This window comes from Thermobia domestica, chromosome 18 (assembly GCF_964235325.1).
Source record: "Thermobia domestica chromosome 18, izTheDome1.hap1.1, whole genome shotgun sequence".
Taxonomy (NCBI): Eukaryota; Metazoa; Arthropoda; class Insecta; order Zygentoma; family Lepismatidae; genus Thermobia; species Thermobia domestica.
The window spans coordinates 179595323-179613133 of record NC_137471.1 but is presented as its reverse complement, the minus strand read 5'-3'; the positions used below and the strand labels follow the sequence as shown (position 1 = coordinate 179613133).

At 35.1% G+C, this 17811-nt stretch overlaps 1 protein-coding gene across 2 annotated transcripts in view; it reads right to left on the bottom strand.

Annotated features, from left to right (window-relative positions):
* Positions 1-17811, bottom strand: part of LOC145674831 (phospholipid scramblase 2-like) — a 250779-nt gene that overhangs the window by 19305 nt on the left and 213663 nt on the right. The window contains exon 8 of one of the 2 annotated variants that reach the window (XM_081745055.1): positions 7364-7424. The exons of the other annotated variant lie outside the window; for it this stretch is intronic. Within the exon in view, the coding sequence (XP_081601181.1) occupies positions 7364-7424 (61 nt within the window). The remainder of the gene's footprint in view (positions 1-7363; positions 7425-17811) is intronic. 2 annotated transcript variants of the gene reach the window in all.

Genomic DNA, 17811 nt, shown 5'->3' with positions numbered 1-17811 from the left:
TTTAATTGACCCTCACACTCAACTTGAATGCGAATGGCGATAAAGCGAAGGTCAGTTGTTGATGTGGGTATATTCAAAATACTACCTTGTTGTGGCAGTTGAGTTACAATGTGAATGTGCATAAGTACAGAGTAAAAACATGGGACCTCCACAGAGCGTCATAAGGGCGTGTATGCTGTAGGAGTTCAGACTGATACCAAACTGTGTGTTGGTGGACTTCTCGCCGAATATTACATTGGAAACTGGTACCAACTGGTCAGAACATCAATGGAACCGTGTATTGTAAGCAGTTGAGCCGTATTCAAGAAAAATTTAGAACTCTGCAGCGAGCACTTTTGAATCGCAATGGTGCATTATTGTTGCGAGACAATGCGAAACCCCACGTGGCTAGGATGACTCGGGACGCCATTCTACACCTTGGATGCGACTATTGCATCCACCATACTCCCCGAATATTACACCGCCCTATTATCACCTGGTCCCTGTTATTAATTGGACAATCACTTTAGAAAACGCCAGTTCAAATCCCTAGTAGAGTGCAAAATTCCACTTGATACCTTGTTCGCTTCACGGCCCATGAAGTGGTTCTACAGCGATGGAATACAAGGCCTTCCAAAGCGTTGGCAGAAGGTCGTCTATGATGATGGGGATTATTTTATCTTGCAGGTACGTGTGAGGTGTCATATCTATGTTCGAAGGTGCTGGGTGAAAAAGCGAGAAAACTTTCTTGGTTACCTATTGAATGTAATAAACCACGTTCACGTAAAGTTGCAATTGCCAACGAGAACACTTCGCTAATACTGTTTGTGAATGTGGTTATAATGTGCTGAAGCCAATCTTCTATGTATTCATACCCAAAGGGTAAGATGGATGTTTCAGGAGAACAGAATACGCTACCTCGTGAACAGAGCAAGAAGTTTTTAACGGGATTACTTGCATCTATTTTAGGGGGAGTATTATTCATTTTACTCTTTAAATAATATTTACTCTGATACATCACAATGGATGATCGTGTTAAACAAGCAATATTGGCAGGCATACGATAAATGTATCAACGATTAACGCAAGATGGTGTAATAATATGGGATAGTAAGGACCAATGTACAGCAGTGACCTTAAGCTGGAAGTATTTAACATTATAGATTTAATTTGTGACGTCACTCAATACAAAAAAAAAACATACAAATCCTTGTGTTATGCTATTGTTTTCTAATCATCTCGTAACATCAAATATAACTCAGAAATTAATTGAGCATCCACGAAGCCTTACATATATTGTAAATCATTATACATTAGTATCTGAACCAGTAGCGTGCAACCTTGAGAATTATTTCTTCAGGTGATTAAGTTGAAGAAAATATGAAAGAACGCCGAAAATGTTTCATTTCTCAGTGTTTAACATTAAAGACATGAACAAAAAATACCGAATCCATATGCATCTAGCTTTCTATCTGCGAAAAAATATGGTTAGCAGCTAGAAAAATAAATCTCTGGCTTAGCAAATAGTCTACGAATATATTACACTGAGCAGTGCTTCGTCTTTCCATTAGAGATGTTTTGTGAACAATATTGATGTTCAGTGAGACTGTGATTTAAATTATAGCTTTAAAAATATGACAATTATCGCTATATATATATATATATCTTGGTTAATTTATTTAGTTGGTATGCTTAAGCTGTACTACTAGAGTAAAATTTTGCTGGTATATAACGACTGCTTTTGAAATAATTTTTCAAGAAAGAAAACTAAAAGCAGTAGTTTTAGTAGTTATAAAGGAAACGAATTTACCAATAAAACAGTGCAAAAGTACTTAAAAAAGAACATGAACAACATCCACAACGACAAGGGATCCAGATGTTAGAGAAAGTATCGCAATAACATTTAATGAGATTTTGAAATTTTGCATGTCTTAAGTTCTTTACCAAATATCAAACGTATCGTTATATCAAATATTGCAATTTTTGCAAAATCATAAATAAACATCAAAATTCCAGAATTCGGAGTGTGCCATAACCAATACTACAAGAAGCTTGAACATTGATAGCTACACCCGGATTTATTAATAATGCAAATATCTGTGGCAAGAATTCTCCTCAGAACTGGGCGCGGGCGCGGGAACTGGGGCTGGGAACAAGGCGCGAACTAGAAGATTTAATTCAACAACGCAGCGATAGCGTTTTTACAGGGCAGAATTACGACCAGCTCTTTTACCGTCGATGCTCTTAATCGATAAAAGAGAAAATAGCTCAAGACTAACTACCTCGTCCAATGGAAAGATTATACTTAATCCTTTAATTCGTGTTTACTAGCAATATCATTAAAGAACAACAAGAAGAATAAAGACTGATCATGAGTTTTACTTCAATCTTACCAGCAATAGTTCTTCGAACTGTTTTCAAGAAGATATATTGATTTCATACATTACGAAATTATATTGTCCTATAGAGTTTTGTCAGAAATAGAATGTCGCATTAGTTAAATATCATTACCACCCATTCTGTGTTAAAATATGAATAGTAAAAATAATAAAACGTTGTAAGCCGCAGAGAGTACAGAGCTATGGAAGATTATGAGAATTTTCATACGTTAATATAAGGATATACTTTAGCTTGATAAACAAAGTTATATACTTCTTACGATTGAAGAAACAACTTGTGTCTGACGACACATCATTACAATCTAACCAATTGATGATTTAATGCTCAGATTTGAATCGAAAAGAGACCTTAAAGGTATGCGAAAAGACAATATACATCAGAAAAACCTTCATTTTGCACCAGAAATAAATACATAATTGAATCATTGAAATTGCCATTGTTCGACATACAGTGGTATCATTCCTACATATTGTCAACATAGACTGTGTGAATCATACGCTTGGATGTTATACTGTGCAAATATCTAGTCCTGCAGATTATGTCCTAGTAAAGAAGCGGGATTTCGAACAAATAGTAATCTATATAAGGAACAACTCAGGTCATTCTACATTTCACATTTGGAACAATGTACAATGAACTTAATTCTTGTCGCCGTCATTTCTGATCGTTTTTCAGAATACTACCAGAACCTAGTGCTGTGTGGAATAGGAAATATCTACGTAGTAACACCTTATCAAACAGCATGTGAGATTGATAGTTAACTTGGTTGCTTATTTCCTTCAGTGTTATCATTGGTGAAAAAAGGGTGTAATCCTGTTGCAAAATAGTTATTCGTCTGATGCAAATATGATTAGTGTTTTAAAATCAAACGCTTAAGGAATCACTGTATGCAAGAAGACAAATTAAATTCACAAGAAAAGGAGATAATAGGTTGCAAACTCCGTTAGGAATAGGTAGAAGAAATTAAATCGTTAAAATTATTCTCAATTTGAAACTGACCTTCCAACAATTAGCATCAACTCCAAACTTGTTAAGACAAGTAAATTTACACATAAAAAGAAAATATTTCATTGTCATCAGATATCTTTGATTGACTCTATGAACAACATCGAGTTTCATACATATTTTTACATCATCAATCTTACGAATGTGTGAAATAAAAATTGAACATTTTCTCAATGTTACAAACATAAACAAATGTTTTAAAAATCGGCCACAAACCGATTAGTTCAATACCTAAGAACTTCTGATAGCATTTGTAGTGAGTGGAACCAGTGATGACTATTGATTTCATACAAACATTACATAAACTCAAATTTTGAAATCAGATGACTTTGTTTTCACCGAAAGAGATAAACCAGTAGTACCTATCAATGATTCTCAGACTGTGATATTTTAGGAAATGCAAATCTACCTGAATAATAAACATATTTCCTTCTCGTTACATAAGCGCTCATACTGTTCTTAGACTGGAATTCTGTCCAATTATAGTAATGCAGCTTAAAATAGAAGCAGCAAAGGGTTATAAGATACTACTGGCCACCTGAATGCAACAGCAATGATAACAAAGGATTTCAAAGACGGTATGAACAAAAATAAGATAGTGTAGAAATCGGCATGTTTGAACATTTTCATTGTAATATTTTAATAGAGGCATCTTGTTAATTCACAGAGTTGTACTACGTGTGAAACGTATTCCTCGAAAACCATATTTTCGACTCACAGTGAACGGAAATGTGAGTTCAAAAATAAATATCTTAGATGCAACATTACAAGTGAAAAAGTCATCTTTAATCCTAATGTAAACTTGAATTACAATAATGATTTTCAATCTGCACCTGCTATGTATCAACTGACGAGAGTTCAAATGAAATAAGTTACTGTTTCAGAATATGTTTCGTCTGCGAAAATTGATAACCAGTTTATGAAAATATTGTCAAATCACATTATAGTACGATTACAACAAATGAAGCACCAAGTGAAGCCATCCAATAATAAACTTGAATTTCATCATGTGACTATTGATTTCTTCATATTGAGTGTGAATGGAAAAGTTGTAATATCTAAATTACTACAACTCATATTTATGGAAGATTATTACATTTCATCGTACCACATCTTATTCTCAGGATCCAACATACATTTTATTAATAATGTAAATCAATTTCAAGGAGCACGAGAAGAAAGGATATACCGTTTGATTTCGACTTACGCCTGATTCTTCTGCTGAAGATTCTCACTTTCAAAACTTATAGAAGTATCCACTAGATATGTATTTCCAGGACGTTTTGGCAGTGTTAGCAAACTGCGTTGCTTTCATCATTACAAGAAATAGATCTTAAGCATAACATTATCCCAAATTTCTAAATATCAAAGTATGTACAGAAGGTCGTTTTATCCTTATGATAGTGAATTATAGCCTCAAACAAAGATGTTATGTTGTACAAGTAGCAACAGAAGCAGATTCTTATCTACAAGCAAGCTGAGAGTAAGCACCATGTCTCCAGAAATGCATCCGTTTACAGAAGGCTACACAGTAATTTTCCGAATTGAGCTATAACTATAGTCAAATTGAATACAGTGCCACAAATGTTTCATTCTATGATAAGCGAATATGCTCAGTAATGCATATTCACCCTCGAAGGACAAAACGCTCAGGCAGAAACCTTAGAAGACGCAACCAGCATCGAAATGTCATTGCTAAGTACGATAATATGTGACTAGAGAGATTTAGCAAAAGAAATACCCGTTGTGCCCATGTTCCGGCACTAGCACTCGTCCGACGCAAACATCCGTACGAGCGCTACATAGCGACTGACTAATGACGTTACATTATTATTCTTGATGTAGCGTAGATGTCTTTGATCAGATCACAGCAGGTGCCTGGTATTTAATACCTTTCAGTTGTTGCAAAGCACGCACCTGCAAAGAAATTTGCACCTGCAAAGAAATTTTCCTCAAAGAGTTTATGGTACTGGGAAGTTTCTGCACTAAGGAAATCTTCCTATACACAAAGTGACATCTAATGTAAATCCTGCTTACTCTGTTGAGCACGTCTTAGATTTCATACACCACCAACATGTCACAGTTTTTTTATAGCAATGAAACTGCCGGAGTCCACATTCACATAACCAAAGCCATCAGTCACACCACCAAAACAACGGTAGAATACATGTCTTGTATGAATCAAAAGACAGATATCAAGACATCTAAATATATTCCTATTAAATTGCCAAAGGCATCATTTGCATAGATTTTCGTACCTTTTGTCTATTTAAAGGACCATCAAAAACGACAGGTTTCAACAAGTGAGAGAGTCTAGAGAGAATTCGGAAATGAGTCGTATAAACTGAATCAGGATACGATCAATACAAGCTTTTTTCAATGGAAGCTCGTTTGTCATGGACTTGTTGACCAGCAGGACCATCATATTCAATATGATCAGTGTTAGAAAATGGATTTTACAACCTAGGATAAGCAGAAGCAATTCACTTTCATAAGGAAGAAACTAGCTTTTGTAGTAATTATTTATATTTTCTATTAATGTTGTTAAATATATTACATATTCTGGAAGATTTAGAAGGAAATCCATTACATAGAAATTATTTGGCATGAGTAGCTGCTTGCAATGAATTTACATTACATCTTTCTCACAAGTAGGAAGTCGTTGTAAACAGAGAATAATTCACAAAATTGGGCAGTCACTGTTTTACACTTATGTGGATAAAAGGCGGGATAATAATAGAATAGCTTTCCCTTTCCTCCTTCTGTACTGTAAAATATTTCATTCTTAAAAATCCTTTGCATAAGCAATAGTAAACAAATACGAAGTTTAGCTTCAAGAATATGGGAACATAATTCTTATTATTTCTTATGTTCTAAGAGTGGAAAGAGCAATCTAGGTGTCGTTTTCTCTGTCAATTCGTTCAACTATACATCAAATAATAGCAACCACCTAGCTTTCTTGTCTTAACATCTTTCCATCTTGTATCTTGTAAGCGTACTAACACCAGCTTAGTTTCTTCCATCAGATCTGCAATCCATCTAATTAAATCCCTCCTTCTCTTCCTCGTCTAATATCATCCCGACATTAAATGTCCGCACTACTACCCTTAAATGGAGTAGTCTTCTTAAGCGAGCATATCCTCGACTCGATAACTCTCCACTATCTCTCATAGAAGTTGGACGAAGCCCTCCTCTATGTGTTGCCTAGTGGGTAAGTTCTAGCATTTGTCGAAATTGTATTTACAAGGCATATTATGATGGGTTTGGTATATCTTTTACTACAGCATTCCCTTATGATGTCAACCCTGAATATTCTGTCGGACTTAGAACCGTTCCAAACAAAATGTTCAGGCAATTACGCAATCATGTGATGAATGTAATAAAATGTTTTAGTTTCGTTATAGGTGCTGAACAACTTATGCCATGAACAGCCATGAACAACAGCATGATTACAGAGTACATCCTCACGAGCAGTTGTGCTTTGACATAGTGGACTGAAAGGGAAGTATGGAATAGGTACTTCAAACAAGTCCTCCATCAAGAAACTATACGACAAGTTTCAGCAGACAGATAATGTAGTGGATGCAATGAAAAGCAGTAAGCAAATGTTATTAACAAGGAAACGAGACCAAATCACCTTTAGTGCTTAATGTAGAAAATGCAACTAATATCTGTTTCCTTTAAATTTGCATAACTTTGTGAACATCCTGTATTTATATTTATCAATAGGGGAGGATGGGATGTTATAAGTTCATGTGTACTGACTTAGAAAGCCGTCAAAAGGTTGCTAAACACTAAGAGCTTTCTAAGCAACGAAAAAGTATTGAGCTAAGCTACTACGTTTACGAATAGTTATAACCAGTAACTTAACCCACAGTGAAAAAAACTAAAGTTGATACCTTCTGAAATATTAATTTACTTGATGTTGTTTATGATAAACTATCTTGATTTTGCAAAAACTACAAACACATTATCTTACCCAAAAAAGTTACATTTCCCTCTGCTTTAAAACGACGGAAGAGTTGATAATACAAATAATCCTATGGAAAAAAGATAAAAATTCATATATAGTAAATTTGCACAAAACTGTTTTTAATGTAACGTTTAAGTGCATACAGTGTGAAATTCCGAAAAGAAAGGTTCAATGTACAAAATATTTCAAATTTATTTCTCACGACTGAATATGTCAAATGAAGCGAGCACGAAGTCTGTTTGAACGGCGAGAGTCTCACGTTTTCTACTTACAAACATGTTAACATTTTCTTTCAATAGTTATGCAAAGCTGACAAAATATATTTTGAGAATAAGTCTACTGATAACATCAGCTTAACAGGTAAACTGCCATGAGCATCATATCTGGTGCTCACTTTATTTCTCTGTTGGGCCATGAGCACTATAGATGATGCTCATGTTTGATATTTTTTATCGACATGTGGAACAAGAATGTTGTCCATCTATAATTTTCTGTTACGTTCATTAAATTAGAAATAACATTACCTTTAATCTGGTTGTTTTAGCGTCCAATATATATAAAATTAAGGAAGTTATGTATTTTTGAATATTGTCTCACTTTTTTGATATATATTTTTTTCTTGTTTATCAGGTAGAACGCATTTCTTGTGTCTACGAAGTCACAAATAACGAGCTTTTACTTAGAAAACGTTTAGAATATTTGACTGGCAACAATGAGTAATTCTTTCTTCCAAGAAGAATGAAGAGCAGAAATTGTAACTGTTCGCATTTTATATCGAAGTTGTGTCTGGAGGTGTACTTTGCGTTTCGTATTAAGATTTTTACACTGTCCGCTCGGTTTACTTGCCACCACGGGGGATAAGCGTATTCGACAAATGCTGGAAGAATCTGCGAATTCTGATACAAGTTTAGAGGATAATGATGCCTTTAATATTTCGTGCACTGATATTGATGGTCTAACTTTTTACCTGTTGTCATAGAGAAAGTGATGAACATGAATCAGTTACAAATATAGCACCAAATTTATCTTTGACTGCAGATAGTGATAATAATGCCAGTGGTTTAGAAACAAGTAACTAAACTCATTTTCGTACTTGGGAGTCACTCCATAGTTTTGAACCAGTAAGCTTATCGTAAAATGAACGGGGGGAACCCGTTGATGTATATTCTCATATTGTTAGTACATTTTCCAATGGTTTTCCAATTGATTTCTTTGCCCTATTTGCGACTAATGATTTAGTAGCTATGATAGTGGACCAAACAAACAGATATGCGCACCAAACGTTATCGAATAACCCTACAGCGACAGCGTACTCTCCAATTAAAAGATGGACTGATACAAATAGAGCCGAAATTAGATATTTCCTTGGTATCTGTATGTGATAGGACCGGTAGAAATGACTACATTGGCTTCTTACTGGAACACAACTTTTTTTTTGAGAACAATATACCTAAAGTAATGTCACGAAATCGTTTCGACATTCTGCTTAGTACGATTCACTTGGTAAAGAACGAAGGGAATCACGAACCAGACGATCCACTTTACGTTTGCAAGATCTAGTGTATCGAGTAATGCAAACATTTACAGACTGTTACATTCCCGAGCAACACCTCTGCATAGTTCAGTCAATGCCACCTTTCTTAGGTCAATTACGATTCAAACAGTACACAAAGACAAAATACATAAATATAGAGTAAAACTATTCAAAATATGTGCCATGGATTGTTACACAAAATCGTATAAAATATATGCTGGCTAGGAAGCTGGCCTAGAGTCAGGGCCGCTTTTCCTCTTAGGCACGCTAGGCACGTGCCTAGGGTGCAAGAGATTTGGAGACCAATAAGATTGGAGAGCGAAATAAGAAGAAGAATTAAAATACTCTGGTGCAGAAAACGTCATTTCCGTTCCAGATGAGCTAGCTGGTTACAAACAAACTAGATCCCGGCGGCTAATGTAAATGTGATACATTTACATTAGGTAATAAATAAGCAAGACTGTCCAAACCATGTCACTGTCCTTTCCTTACGGCTGCCGGTTGCAAGTCCTGGACACAGTGGGTCCATAGGTGGTGGATAATGGAAAGACTCTCCAAAGAGCAAAAGGGGAAAGAGGAAGAGAAATTAATGGAAAATCCCTCAAGAACCAAAACTGGTAATGTAATAACTGAAGGAGGGTGGTGCTATGGAAATAATGCTGGGGGCGTAACAATTTCAAGTGCATAGGACGCCGGGGAGCTTAAAAACGGCCCTACTAGGTATGTCTGTTCCTTCTAAAATTGACGCAGAATTATGTGAACCATACCTACATTTTCGTATAACATAAAATGCATATAATTGGTATACCAGTGTTCCACCCACTTAGAAAATAACACCCACTTAGTTGGTACCCTTCGTGTTAAGAGGAAAATTCTACCGAGGATAGTAACAACCGCGAAACTTCAAAATGGTAAGGTCACAGCCCTGAAGAGAACGACAAATGTGTTTGTGCTGCAATGGAAAAACAAGTGGGACGTATTATTGATTACAACAAAGCATGGTGTTGAAATGGAGGAAGTGAAGGAAAAGAGGGAATGTGATGAAACCGATCGCTATACCATTGAGTACAACAAAAGGAAAGGCACTAATTGATCTGGCTGATAAAATTACTGTATTTTCAAGTGTTCTTCCTCGCAGCACCAAGTGGTATAAGAAAGTAACCATCAACCTCATGAAAACTGCGTGTGTAGCAAATGCACTTTAGTTATACAAAACTATCATTGGTAAGAAAATCAAAATAACGAACTTCAAAATATATATTATTACAGAATTCATGAAGAAAGAGTATCTTACATTTCCGTAACATAGCCTCAAAAGAGTCAACACAAGCTTGTTTCCCAAAATTCGAAACGAAATAAGTGCTTCCACTGCTACAAGAAAATAGTAGCATCCTTAGGAAGACAAACTGCTCAGAGGAAGTGCAAGAAGATGTTTTCGAAGTATTAGCACTCAACGTGTTTCTGTGTTCATCTTGTTACTTTGACACTTATAGGAGCAAAATGTGATTTACCTCGGAAGAATATGCGCTTTCATAAACCATAATATTTTCTGTGAGACCACGAACATAAAAGCAAATACATTTTAGTTATAGTTTTTTTTCTGTTGCAGCGCCAAGAGATATAGTACAAGGGGGAAATCATTTACATATATATATAAGTAACATTTTTCAAAATAAATTTTGGAACATAATTTTTTAACACTTTGTAACCAACTATATGAAAACACTAACTTAATCTTACCTAACATAACCAGATTCTTGAGCATCATATATGATGCTGATTGTCAAAAATTACTGTCAGAGGCCATGAGCATCACATATGGTGCCCGGCTTAAATTGTTACATTTTTGGAAAAACAAAATATCGCGAAAAGAATGTGAAATAACTATCCATAATATAGCCAAACGTAAGCAGAAATTGTATTGGCCTCTCGGGACCAGTACCATCAAGTCGCCTTGGCAGTCAACCTGTTAAGAACCAGAGCCTCCAGTTTTCTGCTGAATCTCATATAATCCAGGTGAATAACACTGCCCGAAAAACTATCCGCACTGTTTCCATATTTTATAGAATTTTCATCCAGATTGCAATAGTGGGAGGTTATGCTTTTAAAAAAATGATAACTCAGATAAACAACATTGTTTTATAGCTTTGAACAGTTTTTAAAAATTTTAGAGAATTATCCTAGAGATGACAATACTGTAAGGGTCAAAGTCTTTCATTTTCTGCTAAATATAAAATAACCTTCTTTTTTATAGCTACGTATGTAGTTTGAATATTTTATAGAATTATTATACAAGTGGTATCACTTTAAAGATCAAAGACTCTCCTTTCTGCCAAATTTCACAGAAACAAGATAAAGAATTTGGATAGCAAAGAATAGCTATTTAGCTTCGTTGAACTACATGTCAAAGCATATTAGATTAACTTTTCACTACTATAATATTTAATGTGTTTACTTCAGTAAATATGATGTAATGTGTACTAATATTAATCATTTTATATAAGGTGTTATTTCATCAATGCGTGTATATTCGCTTCTGTGTCAGGTTCGAGACAAGTGGATTTTGTGGTGGACAAACATCGTGTGCTTGGGTTTTCCCGAGGTTCTTTCACTTCATCCAACATTCTTCATTAAAACATTTCGTTCATTGTCATCATCGGTGTTGCCTTTAGCCGCTGGTCTCAAGATAAAATATTTCATTTCGGTTTCATTTCTGTGTGTCGGACTATTGCCTCCAGTTCCTTGGGAAAATCCTGCGGACATTTCTGTTCAGAAGCTATTATAATGAATACTTAAATAACCTATACTTAATCCCAGAATACTTCTTGATATCCCATTGTTCATATAAAGGAAGTAGTGTTAGGGAGTACTGGATCGATTTTTAAAATCTTTAGAATGCTTATTTAATGGAAATGGTGATTGTATGCATTATACCTAGCATATGAACAGGTAACGACTGGGGCGTCTATTTTTTAATGCATGACTAAACTGCTACACAAGTTTTACAATAATTATTTTGGGCATTTTACTTTTGAAGAAACAGTTTCGGATATGTTCCAGCAAACAATTTCAACACAATCAATTAAAATAAGCAATACAGTTATTAATACGTAATATAAACATTTGTTGTTGGTTCTTCAAGCCATATAATGCAATTATCTACCATTATTGTACAAGTGCAATATCAAAGGTAATGTAAGCATCTGTGACAAGTGAAGTACGTTAGCGGTAGTTTTGGGTTTTTAAAGCCTTTTTCAGAAAAATAGTTTGCAAACATAAACATTTACCATATTGTGAGCTTCCCTGGTATATTGTCTAAGTTTTGGGGACGTCATGAAATTGAAGGCACACAAGTCACCTTCCGTTTACCTTCTAAAATGAACGGGAATACTAAAGTAAACATAGACTAAGCGAGAGGTAATAACCTGCATGAAATGATAAGTCAAATTCGATAAATAATTTGTTCTTGTATTTTCAATTAATGTGTAAATTATGGTGTAATGTGTTATGTGTCAACTTCGGGTATTTTATTCCTGCCAGATCAAATACGGCATCTCTAAACATTGAACCGCTGACAACTGATTTAGAAAGTAATACATACCTCCGACGTTTCTAGTAGTCCTTGGAAATGATGGTCAGTTCCGCAAAAGCAATCCCAGATAGTTGGCGTGATCGATGATTCTTAGGTCTCCTGGATGTTGTGGGTGAATTTTACAAACAGCGAGGCGTAATTTTTTACTTCTTCATGGTAACAACGATAGAATATAATTTAACTGAATTCAACATAAACTACTTGATTTTTTTTATAATTTGACTCTTCTCGGTGACTGTAAACGTATAAGTTCTTTATCTTAGAATACTACTTCTCGACTTCGCTGTCCGAAGTTCTCTCCGCCTCTACTTCTCTACTAAGCTACTTCTCTCTCCGCCAAACTCTCTCTACTTCTCCCCGAGACCTCCCATCTTCTGCTTTTTGTTGACTTCCTCAAATCTGAAATCTGAATTCTCACCATGTCGTCAGAAGCGTGTCCTCTTTCTGCTCCAGGAAGCTTCTCAGTTTCCTCATTGTTGTACAGCGATTACAATCTCTAGAATGCCTGTGTCCTCGTTACTTGACATACCCGAAATTGTGTCAGTGTTAACAAAATTTCTATAAACTTCATGACATTAGATTTCCGTAATTCTTTCCAGTAATACATAATTTAGATTTTGTTCTCATTTTTAACAATTAGAATAATCTGCCAAATTGTAGTTTCCTTAACGCCAATGTTATATAATCGTTTCATAAACTAAATGCAATGTCAAGCTTTTATTTAATCTGTTTTGTTATTTGTTTCTTTCTTCACTCTGTTTAACTGAACATAATTTAATGATTAATATCTGAATTTTACTTGTACGTGAAAATATAAAGTCAAAAATAGAAAATGAAATAAAATAAATAACCAATATATGCGTTCTGCCACTACACACACACACACACATATATATATATGTATATATATATATATATATATATATATATATATATATATATATATATATATAATGGGAATTTAGGAGTCTTAATCTAACCCATAATTAACCTTTTGTCACTCGCACTATATTTAGTAAAATAAGTACTCGTGCGTTTGCTTTTTTCCAACATTGACATTTTGAGATACAAACAATATATCTGGTAACATTTATTTCAAGCAACCCACACACACACACGTATATATATATATATATTCTTTATTTATAAATTACGTATAATTTTACAACGCATGCTTTAATTCTATATGAAAAATGAGCGTAATGAACATTATTTCGAAAGGGAATTAAGTTTTAAAAAGAACTGATGTTACAGTCTGAATATGATACAGAAAGATTGTGTCTGTAAAAAATTTTCTGACTGGTGTTTTTGATCATTTCCACCAATGTAGCCAAGTCCAAATAAAGCCATTATTTCCGCTTTTCATATTGCATTACAGTCACGTTCTCTGTCGAAACTTGTTTGTAATTTTTCCAAATATTTGTTACTACATTTTACAATTTCATCAATCGTGGTTGTATCGGTAAATTTTGGAAAAAGCATCAATTTCTTCAGTGATACCCTCAACACTAAGCTTTGGCCGTGGCATCTTTTTCACAATGTATCTACACTTTGCCTGTGCTACCAGATCCACTGTAACTGGAGCTCACATATATATCCATTGCATCTGTCTTCATCTACCCTGTTCCCATCTGCTTAACTGAAACTATCATGATCAATATCATCTTCATCCACTTCTTCATTACTTAAATCCACATCACTTTCAGCACCTACTAATTGTCGACAATCAACATCAAACTCATCATCAATATTGTCAAGCCCCATTTGTATCTCACTTGTATTCAAGAAGCGAGACATTGCTTAGAACAACAAAACTTCACTCATAATCAGTAATTATCACATTAACGATCGCGCGTTGGAAAATTTCAAACTTCATAAAATCATATGAATCACTGATTGGAAAAAGGGAATAAGTGCATCAGATCTAAGTTTTCAAAAACGCTAAAAAACCTTCCAGAGGCGTTGTTTGTACTTGTTGCAAAAAGTGTATAATTGATTACTTGTAGCAAAAGAACTAACAAACACTAAGACAAGAAGGAGAATCTTGTATTGCAGCACTGCAATTGGTTAAATAAGCTTAAAAATGGAAAAAATATTCCCTTTTTCCAATCAATTAGAGTTGGACGCAATTGTAATTGTGTGTAGGGCATGTAATGTGCAGTTTATGATAGAAGGCTATGAAAATATACATGCTGAATACAATGTTGTATGTTAATCTTGGATATACGTATCCGAACTATCACGTATGTTAGGCTTCTAACAGTGTTATTGTCACCGTTCGGTTTTTTTTTTTTTTGTAAAGCACATGTTATTTGTACAGCAAGAAAAGTAATACTATAGACAGCTGGAAAAACACGTAGCAAAATACGTTGTCAAAATAGAATGACTTTACATAGGGTCCTATCCGTCTGCATCTTCGTCTTCTGCAGTTTCTTGGTCAGTGGTTTTCCATGAACAAATCATCCTATAAAACTTTTTGTATTGGTCAGGTATGCATTTGATGATTTGTGAAGAATCGTTTATCTTTTGATCGGGACTTGCCAATCGTATGCCTTTGACGTTGGCAGTGGAACGTTTGTGACATTACTTTTGAGTAATCGAAAAATATCAGTTCTTAGTTCATTGATAAACTTATGAGCTTGCACATAACCTAGAGATTCTCCTTTATAAACAGAGTCTCTATTTAATTACTTGGAATTTCACTGGTTTGTCCACAATGCTACCTGAAGATTTCTTGTAAAACGGTTACCACCAATGTTTAAAATCTAAGATTTCTTCATTTACACCTTCATAAACCTGAAATGGAGTATCAGTATTTCTTGCATTCGTAATCATGTGGTTATACTGTGCTGGTAAATAAATGCGATTGTGTCGTTTGAGTTCTCGTTTGATTATAACAAACTTTCGGTCACATGGTAAAAACTGTGACCTCTGACAGGCAAATATTGCTGTATAGTGGTAAATCGTTATGACACGATCACACTGAAAAGCATTAATGTCATTGTATGATTCCAGTTTTGGTATTGTATGATCAGCACTTGTATCACTGAAAACATGTAAATCTGTAACTGATTGGGCCAAATATTTCTCTATAGATTGTGCAATGCGAAGACAATGCGAAGTATCGTAACGTCAGCAGAGGGCTCTAATGGTTGTCTACATACACACAGTCTCACAGTTGTGGTGGTATCCTATAGTGATTGGAAGAAGGAAATAAGAAACGTAGTTATTCCCTGTTTCTAATCAGCCAGATATTTTGTCTTCTACATTGGCCATATAGAGTTGCCCAAACATTCCTATTTTCTACTGAACGATGTAACTATCTCAAAGGAACACATCTGCTATCTCAGGTTAAAATCGCAAAAAATTGTACTTATTCCCTTTTTCCAATCAGTGGTTCATATGGTTGCTACATTTATCACGGAAGTGCTCGCGCGTTTGAAAAAAGCAAACACAGACGAAACTCTTTCCTCAACCTGTACTGGAAGCTACTACAATTCCAACAAGGCAGCGAGCTTTGAGGTTGAAGACGAGGAGGAACCACTTGAGGAATAAAAGCGGGGATAACTTCGCTAATGCTTCGTTCGTAAATAGCATTAGCTTTTATTCACCAGTTTGCTCTTTTCCAACAGCGCAATAACGAATGGTCAAATTCTTCTTATGTCACTGACTGAGACACATGTATATGACATCGTTTAAAATCTGGCTTCATGTTGAAAGCAACAAGGTATGAACCAACAACCCTGTCACTTTTCTGATAATTTCAGAAACTGCTCAGTTGACTTTGTTCCTATTTCGTAAATAAATATTTCATTGGCAACATAAACAATGGAACCTGAGGACTTGCAAACTATTTGAGACCGCTCAAAATATCGTGAGAGAGATAGTCCGAATATTTTGCTACAGGTATATTTTAACACCAAGGAAATAAGTTTATTACTACCGTGGTAGCAGTTTCGCGAAGCGTAACCCCTATCTCTTTATTATGTCTCACACTTACCGCCTACAACGTTATTTATGATAAGATATTGCTTTTTCTCAACGAATTTGTATCTTACTGACCCTCACTTCCAGTCCGCTTCGAGCGTTTACCTGCCGTTCTTCGCAGCGACGATGAAGTATTGGTTACTCTAAGAACTTGACTTCCATGAATTCGTCTTCCTAGTTTCTGGAATGCGACATCTAGCAACACTAACAGATTGGATCCTAAACACTGTCGGGTCAGCTGAGGGGTGAAATAAGAATTTTGTCTGTGTCAATTTGGAGTAATTGACTACCGCAGTGATCTTCCGGATTTACGCTTACGAGATCATAGGGACAGTAGGAACAAAAGCAATTGAGAAAGCACGACCTTGGTCATTTTTAAGTCGACGCTTTGCGTCTTCCCGAATCAATCGTCATTCGTCTTTGATCGGCTTTTGACGGAGACCACCCTGGAAGAAATGGCATAGAGCTTCGAGACCATTGGACTTTAACATGGATCTCCAGTACCGGTGAGAAGGAAGAGTATGAAATATCTACTATGTTAGGACTGCTCTGAAATTAAGTTGCTTTTCCAAGCTCTATTATTATCCCTATTGATACCATTAGTAATTATTCGAATCATGCATTTCATTTAAATTATATTTCTCATTGTTATCCGATACCTCTCTTGTACCTCTTGCGTTATTGTTCCCTTCACTCTAATAGCTGTTTTTTCTTTCTTTGACGTGAGTAATCATCTCTTTAAGTTTGTCGGTATAGTCTATTAACACACAATATATATATATATATATATATATATATATGTATTCCAAGATTGAAATTTTCTTTGCGGACATTTATAATCCTCTACGCTTGATTTTTATCTAATTTCTATTAACATATTTTTCTATACAGTGAATTATGTAAATATCTTACATTATAGTATTTACCGTGCAATTTTAGCTAAGAAGCTTCTACATCGGAGATAAGGTTGAACTATATTAATATAAATTCGATAAGGCAGTTTCCGGGATTATTCACCGAAAGCTCTTATGTCAATTTCATGTAATTTACTTTCTAGCTCTTATCATCATTTCTGCACAGAGCAGAAAACATACTTCGTAGTCTGAGAAAGTCATATAAGAATTTGTTATTTACTTTACGCATCATTATATCAGGAATAAGTGTGAGTTCCTACAATGTAATGTGTATGTATAAACTATATCGTAACAGGACAATTTTCAGCAAACTCAAAGTTTTTCGATATTAGGCCACGGTGAGTAGTAATGATCATTATCAATGATGACTCTGGCACAATTACGGTCCAGCATTACGCTGCTCGGTACCCACCCTCCTTAACCGGCC